Source organism: Leiobunum rupestre, chromosome 2 (assembly GCF_980474605.1).
Source record: "Leiobunum rupestre chromosome 2, qqLeiRupe1.1.hap1, whole genome shotgun sequence".
Classification (NCBI taxonomy): Eukaryota; Metazoa; Arthropoda; class Arachnida; order Opiliones; family Sclerosomatidae; genus Leiobunum; species Leiobunum rupestre.
This window is the reverse complement of record NC_143385.1, coordinates 56,056,651-56,065,439: the sequence shown is the minus strand read 5'-3', so window position 1 is coordinate 56,065,439 and position 8,789 is coordinate 56,056,651. Positions and strand designations below refer to the sequence as shown.

At 37.1% G+C, this 8,789-nt stretch overlaps 2 protein-coding genes and 1 long non-coding RNA gene across 3 annotated transcripts; 1 reads left to right on the top strand and 2 right to left on the bottom strand.

Annotated features, from left to right (window-relative positions):
• Positions 1–1,642: 1,642 nt before the first annotated feature.
• LOC149958469 (uncharacterized) lies at positions 1,643–2,401 on the bottom strand. Its single transcript, XR_016478294.1, has 3 exons — positions 2,170–2,401; positions 1,826–2,100; positions 1,643–1,742 (listed from the first exon to the last, which is right to left on the bottom strand). It is a non-coding gene; the product is annotated as an uncharacterized LOC149958469 (long non-coding RNA).
• Positions 2,402–2,604: 203 nt separating this feature from the next.
• LOC149958468 (uncharacterized) lies at positions 2,605–4,442 on the top strand. Its single transcript, XM_090164963.1, has 6 exons — positions 2,605–2,778; positions 2,854–2,994; positions 3,067–3,166; positions 3,228–3,277; positions 3,336–3,604; positions 3,667–4,442. The coding sequence occupies exons 1-6, from the start codon at positions 2,682–2,684 to the stop codon at positions 4,357–4,359; spliced, it is 1,350 nt and encodes a 449-aa protein (XP_090021089.1). The 5' UTR covers positions 2,605–2,681; the 3' UTR covers positions 4,360–4,442.
• Positions 4,374–6,258, bottom strand: LOC149958467 (uncharacterized). The gene is made up of 2 exons (XM_090164964.1): positions 5,743–6,258; positions 4,374–5,663 (listed from the first exon to the last, which is right to left on the bottom strand). The coding sequence occupies exons 1-2, from the start codon at positions 5,995–5,997 to the stop codon at positions 4,584–4,586; spliced, it is 1,335 nt and encodes a 444-aa protein (XP_090021090.1). The 5' UTR covers positions 5,998–6,258; the 3' UTR covers positions 4,374–4,583.
• Between the last annotated feature and the right edge of the window lie 2,531 nt (positions 6,259–8,789).

The following is an 8,789-nucleotide window of genomic DNA, read 5'->3' as shown; positions in this document are numbered from 1 at the left end:
CTGCCATAGTCGTACTGCACGTAGCTCTACCGTGGAAAGTTATTTCCCCCAAAACCCGTTCTCTCGCGTGTAGCACAGTAATGGCGACTCCCATGATAAACGCGTTAAAAAATCTATAGGAATAACATGGGAATGGGGTGTCCCAGTGTTAATTAGTCCATGGTGGAAGGCCCTGTGGAAGCGCATGAAACATTAATCGAAACGGGCCAGCTTGTTTTCGAGGCGTGAATAAATATAGTCCGAAGAGCGATGGTGTTGTTTTTACATTTTTTAGAGTATAAACTTATTTTTTAACCCAGATATTGTACATTAAATTTAGGCCAAAGTGTTTATTTAACGCCTCGAAAACAAGACGTTGCGTACGAAAATTTTCGCTGATAACCTTCCACTCTATGGCTGCGTTCAATAACTCTAAAAAAGCTTAGCGCTGAGCTCAACGGTCAGCGGTTTTTTGCTGAACGGGTTTTTTGACTTCCGGTTTTGACGTCACGTTGATCATCGGAGACTCAGCGGAAACATCGGCTGAGCGAGATGGTTTTTCCGTTGCTCATCGGTGTCGTGACGTCATTCGACAAAGTTAAAGGAGGGGTAGCAGACGATATTTTGTTCGTTAAGTCAGCGAACTATAAATCGTACAACAACTTTTAGATTTTTGTGACGTAGCGTTGATTAAAATAACTCAACGCTAACTCAACGGTTTTTCTCGGTTGATAGTTGTCGAACGCAGCCTATGTCAAAATCACGCTGACTCCAAAAACGAAGCCTAGGTTTTACCTTACCATACCACGGAAAGTTCAAGTTCAATAGTAAAATAAATAATTAACTGGCTCCCTAACAAGGAATATTAATGATTCAGTCGACCCTAGTAAAAGTGTGAAATCAACAAGAGCTGAAAGTTTATTTTAGCTTGAGCAGCTTGTCAGTTTTCCAAGTTGTGTTTTTTCTTGAGAAATTAATCTTATTCAATCGAAGAAACGAAATTCTTAAGCTTTCGATGACGCTCGACAACGTTCTCATTGACATTTTTGATCTAGCACCTAGCGGTGAAAAATAGGTTTTTGAAAATTGTGAAAAATATTTACAAAACTCGACGAAATTTCACTAAAAAGTGCCTCCCGCTAAACTTACTCCACCATTAAGTCAGATTTCTAACTATAATAATTTTTGTCCGAAATGACATTTCTTAAGAATAAAAATTGCTGTGCGAAATACATTATATTGTGATTTAACTATATCACTTCCAGGCGTGGAGCATCATGCTTATGGTCATAATAAAAAAAAATAAAAATACACTTTCATTATTTGCATGAGTTCAGTTTTTAAATAAAAATAAGCAGACGATAATCCAGCAGTTTATCAGCTTCTCGTGTTCGGTAACCCTTGAGAATGGAACGAGGTCGTTCCGAAACTATAGTCGGGTTTATGACGTCGTATTGTATACGCGAAATCCTTTTAAATAATTTTTAATTAAAAACTGAACTCATGCAAATAATGAAAGTGTATTTTTATTTTTATTTATTATATTGTGATTTACCAAAACTAATACATATACTAAAATATGCTTTAAAAATAAGTAAATTCTACATTTTACATCGTTGGTCGCATTTATTCACTACCGAAACGAATCTAGATGGCGCTGCTGTACCATGCCTTTCCGAGGAAATACCTAGGATCTAGCGTCTGCTATTGTCAAATTAGTAAAAAATTCCTAAGTTTGGACGTCGTAATTGGTCGGTGTTATCCTGCAGTAAGCAAAACAGTGTACAATTATAATAAAATGCAATATTGACGTGTTACAGCTTGTATTTCATAAACCATAGCTAACCTGTTTTCGACGGCATCCAAAGGACGGCTCAGCGATAGCATTCGGTCGCGAATACCGGCGATAAATGTTCAGCTTGATGTCTCGGAACAAAAGTCATGCAAGTCGAGCAATTGGTTTGACGCTTGTTGCAGCCTACTTCCAGGGGCTAGTAGGCCACACTTTGAAGCTCTCTGGCGCTCTTTTAACTCGTCGTAGGGAAATGGGAAAAAACCGGCATACTTCTCAACTCACGGCCTACTACTCCTTCAAATTTTTGCATAACCTTTTGAAACACCCTGTATAAGGAAAACATGGTTTAAAAAACGTGAAATATATGCCTATGGATTGCAATTTGTTCATTTTACATTGACAAGTGGAGTAATAAATACGTAAATTTTAAGCCATGATATGCGGTGTCCACATCCGCGTTTTTGGCGGGAAATTCGCGTCCAATGAAAATTAAAGACGGCACTACTGAAATGTGGTGGCGCTCCATCGTGCAAGAACCACATCCGCTGTCTAGTCGCTAACGGAACGTCCCCCAGTTGCTCTGGTAAGCTTGCTGGTAAGGCTCGTTGAAGAAATTCTTGGTACGACTCTCCATTTAGCCTAGGCGGAAGCATGGACTAATTATAGTACTTCGTACAGGGACGCCCCATTCCCAAAATCTACGCTGGGCGATTGTTAAATGTGCGCTCTGGCGGCGGGTTTTGAAAGCTGCGGAAGTCTAGGGTCAAAAGAGGAGAGGGGGGGGGTTGCATTAGGGATAAAAAAATTGTGATCTGTCGTCTGCCGGTACTAGCCCATGCTTTTGTAATTTGTACACATTCTTTGGTTAATTTTGGTTATTTGTATGTTTTTTTGTAAATTTTAAAATATGAATTTATCTTCTTTGACGGATAAGACATTATTTAAGTCCCCTACTAAAAAAAAAGTGAAAAAACTAGGGGAAATATATGATGAATTGTCTTCTGGTAAGTGTTTACTAAGGCTTAATACCAGCCTTGTGTTATTTTTAATGTTGTTTGGGTTATATTTTATTTTTATAGATGATGATGAACTTAAAGAATGGCCAAATTTGGCAAATGAAATTAATGATTTTGAGCTATTAGAAAGGAAAAGTGATCATTCAAATATATCAAAATCGCAAAAAGCTGCACCATTTAGAGTTTTTGATGATATCTCAAATGGTAAATTCTATTTCATAAAGTCATATTAAGTTACAAATTTTTATGTCACCCAACTTTGAATAATAATTTTAGATTCTGATCTTCAAATTCATTCTCCATCTAAAACATCAGTAATTAACCCAGTTTCGGAGGAAATAAAGCAGAACTCTCGAAGTGGAACTGCAAGTGCATGGTACATCTGTTTTATATCGTTCTTATATTAAGTTATTAACTTTTATATAATTTTTAAATAGCGCAAAAAAATCAAGAAAAAAGAAATTGTTAAAACAGCAACTTTTAAAAGGTATACTGTAACATTAAAATTTAAACACCAACTTTAAATTAAATGTTATAATTTCTAGATACGCAGTTTGATGTTAACTTTAATGGTGCATGGCAAAAAGCACAAGAATCTGTCCAATCATTTTTGGTTCTAAATACAGAAAAGCGTACAGAGGAAATATTGAAATGGGTAGCTGGCATAAAAGAAGGGGACTTAATCTTTGATAAAGTGAAAATTTTATATGAACCTGTTTTTACTCAAACCCGAGAGGATTGTGTTTATGAGAAACACAAAAGCATTTTCCTTTCACGATTGAGTAATGTTTTGTCAGAAGAGCAAAATTGTGATGTAAGGCAACTACTTAACCATAACTTTATTTCTAAGGTTTAATTTGTTCATTATGATTGCAGACTGATTTAAGTGAAAAGGAGAAAGAGATTGGCATTAAATACATTTTATGGCCATTATTTAATTCATTGAGGGAGGTGGTTGGTGAAATTGAATCTACCAGCGAAAACATAGTCAACAATCAGGTCAACGAGGACTATCAAAGTTTATATTATATCACTGGATTCGTATTACATAAGCTACTGAAACCCAAAAACACAGAAGCTAGTCATAAAATAGGAGCTGTTTTAAGGGAGTTAAATAGTGAGAAAGTTCCAAAAGGGGTTAGAGATTGGGTTGACAAACAAACTCGTAATGGTTTAATTTATCCCACTGAAGAAGCGTTTAATTTTTTTAAGTTGTTAAATTTTCACATATTAGAATATTTTAACTCAAATTATGTTAAGGATAAAAAGATATTGGCAGTGAGAGCTATTAGGGAAAATATAAATATTAATGCCCAATGGGATAACATCTGTGAAAAAGCGAAAGTAAACAAGGAAGCAGGTGTAATAGTGTTAAATTGTATCATAGATACCATTACCAATACGGCAGGAAATGGACACACCAATAAATTAAGAAATGATATAAAACTAAATCAAAGAAAAAAAAGATTTGTTACCAAAGCCAACACAAAAGAAAATACGAAAAAGAAAATTGAAAATGACGTCAAAGCGAGAATAAGTTCCAAGTACCAAATTGATGTAGATTTGTGATAGGTTCTGTAAGCTTAGTGATAAACGAAAAATGCAATAGAGTTCAGTTCCTATTTTAATAAAGATTTCTTTTACATTTTTAAGAGTTAGTAGTTTCAGTGTTTCCACCAGAAACTTTTAGGTGAACCATCATTTTTCCATCTTCCATTACTTGCAGTCTTTGACTGGTCCTTCCGTATTGATACAGGGTTGGCTTTGACCCAGATTTGCAAGCTTGCCGTTGCTTACTGAATAGCTGCTCCAACGGATCTTGGTGATTTTGCGTACATAAACATGCACCACTGTAAAACAAGCGGGTGCCACCTCCTCCCATTTTTATGTTTGGTTTGTAGCATTTTCAGTTGGGTTTTAAGAAAAAGTCTGGAAAAGTCACTATTAGTCTTGTCGTAGCCCTTTTTTACACTTTCTTCTAAAATTTCAAGAAGATAATTGTGATCTTGTCCAGGAACTTCCTCTCCAAGTTTATTAATTTGTTTAGACATTTTAGTTTGAAGTCTTTTTATTTTGGTCTTTAGTTCATATTCTTTGTTTTTACTTTCTCGTAACTTCTTGGCAAGTTCAGTTTTATTCAAGTTGGAAAATCTTGTGATACTTGTGTCCAGTTTTTTCTTCTTGCGACTAATTGTCACTTGCAAGCTTAGTCTTTGTTTAGCACAAGCAAAACACCTTGATTTATTTCCGATATTTAAAATAAGTTCACATTTGTCACTATGGATTCCACCAGATATTAAGCTGATAAAACCCTTATTTTGCGGCCTATTTTCAAAAATCTCAAAAAATTCTCTAGCATTATTCCCTGGGCAAAGTTTATACGAGTTGAAAAGAGTAAAAACATCCTCCAAATCTTGAAGAGACCTCATTTTCTTGGGAAATTGTGAAAAAATATCTGGATGATCCAATGGCTTTCCTTGAACTTCATATTTCGGTATACAATCATGATCTAGCTTGATACAATAGATAACTTTGTCCGTTCCATCTTTGAATTTGCATATTATCAGTCCATTTTTAACTTCCGTAATTCCCCATTCCAGTGGAGGAGAATACGCTTTAATAATGGAAAATAGATCGACTGAGGAAACTGGTGGTTGTATGATGTTGTCTTTTTCCGTTAATACATTATTACAAGGTACTGGGGCTGTAGAATCTATATCCATATTAATAACTGGTTCAATTAGGGTCACTATCGAATTATTAACTTCTACTATTGGTGTAGTTGTATTGACAACATTAATTTCACGTTCACAGTCCCTAGATTGAGCTACTGGCTGATCTTCATGCCGCGGCTTTAATACAGAGACCAATTCCTAAAGGAAAATGAGTTGCTATAACATAAATATCCTATGCTTAAAATGTAACTATCACTTTCTATAATATATAACTTACATGACTATGCACAGGGTCAGGAAATTCCGGAGTAGGGCCTTTTCCTCCTACGAAATGCTTTGAACATAAATACGTATTTGTATTTACTCTGCTAATGGGGTAATCTTCCCTGTTCAACCAATTAATCCATTTTTGGCATTTTTGATGACTTCTCTTAGGTTTGGGAAATGGTATCCAAAACACATCCTTCATAAATTCCTTATTACTGTATCTTGAATCACTTTTGCAAGATTTGTAAACACAGAGTTTTTTCATTGTATTGAAAATAATAAGAACTAACTTAATTTGAAATAGAAAAAGTACAAGTACACCGTGCAAAATAACGAACCGTTTTGAAAATAAAATTTAAAAACCGTCTGCAAGACTGCAACTCTCACGAAATAAATTGGCGTAGATGGCGACAACATCTTCCGTTTTGTGACGTTTTGACCCTAGTAAATTTTTGGCGGGCGGGTAAAAAAAGGGGTTTGCATTTAACATGCGCCTTTCAGAGCTTTCTAAAGGAATAGCTTGGGAATGGGGCGTCCCTGTACGAAGTACTATAATTAGTCCATGGCGGAAGGAAGTAGGGTCCCAATAACTTGTCTCCAACAATTCCACACCAGATGTTCAGACTGAATTTATCTTGGTGCGATGCGACAACAGCTCCGTGAGGGTTGTTTTGACTCCACTGGTGGTTATTATTGTGCCAATTGAGAATACCATCTCGGGATAAATTGGCCTCATCGCGTGCTAGGATGATACTTGGGAACTGCGGATCGTCCTGTGATTGTGAACTGTCCAAAAAGCACTGGCAAAAGTTGATAAAGCGAGGATAGTCGGCTTCGTTTAAGGCTTGGACTTTTCGAAGGTTGTAATGATGCCCATGTAGAATTCTCCATGTTATCATTAACTTGAAAGATATAATAAGTAGTCAATCTTTCGAGGTTAAATTTAGTAAGTTCAAAATCTGGCGGTTCATACTTCTGAACCAACTCTTAATGATCTTTTGATATTCGACAATCTGTTAATCACTTTATCGCTAAAAAACAATTATGGTCTAGGAAGAATAAAGATTTCACATTTGCGTTGATTTCGATGTTTTTAGGCCGATTTTTGAGAGCTCGTAACTCTGAAACGGGGCTTTTTAGGACCATGGTTCATTTGAGATTTTTAACTCGTAAATATAAAAGTGTCGGTACTCTTATCCGTAACACCAAGAACGTATATATGTATAAGAACGTTGAACAAAAGGCATCGCTTGGGCCATGATACAATCGGTTTCAGAATAACTCCGCCCTAAAATCCGCGTGCAGCGCGCGCTTGAACTAGAAACGGTTTTAAACTTTAGCGCGCGCCGCACGCGGTTTTTTGGTCGGAGTTATTCCGTAACCGATTGAATCATGGCACCCGGCGCCAATTTGATCGTTCAACGTTCTTATACATATATACGTTCTTGGTAACACCTTGTATAGTGTGGTAGCACTCCGTAGCTTTGGCCTTGGCCACCATTTTGTTCGCAAATTTTTCATCTATAGGAAAGAGCAAGGGTGACGTACTAGTACGTCACAGTGCCATATAGCCACCCAGCGGTCAACGCGAAAAGCTCACAAACTGCTGGATTTTAGTCTGCTATTTTAAAGCGCAAATCGTTTGCTTAGAAGAAAAATTCCACCAGCTTATGAGCTACTCGAGTTGGCCGTTGCGTGGCTCTATGTACCCTAAAAAGGCTATTTATTTAAACTTAAAAGGTCCGAAAAAAGAAGAAACAATAGGGCCGGGAGTAGTGGCGTACTCCTGTAATCCCAAGCGTCTGGGAGGCAGAGTTTGTGGATGGCCGTGTGAGGACGACCACCATTCCCCCACCGGGTGGTCGGAATACTTCCGCCACGGGTGTCCCCACCCCTGTCCCCACGTATTCCCCCGTTGGCGTGGCCGTTACACATATCTCGCCCTGATTCATCAAATGGACGAGAGGACTGAATTGTCACAATCGACTAAAAAAACAAACAAAACAATAGGCGCTTAAATAAAACATTTTCAAATAATTAACCAAGAAGTAATATTTCCGAGAGCCAGGACCTGCAAGTTACTGTTTATAAAGTGCTTGTTGAAATAATGGAAACCGTTCCCCCGTACGGTATGCAACGAGTGTTTCCTTTTAACCAGGTAACGTTTTGCTTTTTTGACATATTAAGGCTTAAGTGAAAAGTTTCTATTATTTCAAGAAGCACTAGGATTTCTACGGACTGCCATTCAATTTATAATAATTCAATTTCCATTAACACTACTAAAACTATTAACAAAGTAACGCGATTTTGTGAAATAAATTAAATGAAAATGAACGTGGCATGACCGCCTAAAAGGAAAATGATTATACTTATGATTCAAATGCCCGAGTCGTGTCGTACAAACGCCCTCGGCCCGAACGAGAGTTACGAGAGGCGCTACAAAAATTTTTTTTAATGAACATTTAAAAAGCCGTTCCGTTGGTCTTACGAGTTCCATCATCGTGTCTGTCTATTCACATTTTTATTTGTAAAAACGTTGGCGTAATGCCATAAATTCGTCCAAGCGGCGCATTTTGGAAGCTGATAAATAGAATAGGGAAATCAGACAACATTTTAAAAATCGTCGAAAAACTGAAAACACAAAGAAAATGGTCCAATCCAGTAGACATTTAAATGGTTCTTTTTATTAAGTAACGTGGTTTTCTTGTTTTAATGTGGTTCTTCGTCACCGTCTCTGACTTTTACAAGTCTAAGAGCGCGCGCTGCAGTCGCGAGGAATATAGCTTTTTCGAGCGCGCGTGCAAATCGCTCGTGCGAAGTCTATAGAGTAATATCGGCGTGACGTATGTCGACGTCACCCATGATTTTTCCTATAGATAAAAAACTGCCCTTAAAATGGCGGCCATAGCCCAAAGCTACAGAGCGATACTACTCTATACTAATAAAGCCGGGTCTTGTGACATAAGAGCAACATTTTAACAAGTCGGGCAAGACCACTTTTTATTTGAAACGTACCACTTTTTAAATAGCTGGTTAAGTAAAAAATCTTCAAGGAAA

What these genes read in the sequence shown, in the direction of transcription:
- LOC149958468 (XM_090164963.1), top strand. Translation starts at nt 2,682, where the DNA reads ATGAATTTATCTTCTTTGACGGATAAGACATTATTTAAGTCCCCTACT. An exon ending in ATATGATGAATTGTCTTCTG is followed by an intron (nt 2,779 to 2,853) that starts GTAAGTGTTTAC and finishes TTATTTTTATAG; the next exon opens with ATGATGATGAACTTAAAGAA. An exon ending in TTTTGATGATATCTCAAATG is followed by an intron (nt 2,995 to 3,066) that starts GTAAATTCTATT and finishes TAATAATTTTAG; the next exon opens with ATTCTGATCTTCAAATTCAT.
- LOC149958467 (XM_090164964.1), bottom strand. Translation starts at nt 5,997, where the DNA reads ATGAAAAAACTCTGTGTTTACAAATCTTGCAAAAGTGATTCAAGATAC. An exon ending in CTGACCCTGTGCATAGTCAT is followed by an intron (nt 5,664 to 5,742) that starts GTAAGTTATATA and finishes ATTTTCCTTTAG; the next exon opens with GAATTGGTCTCTGTATTAAA.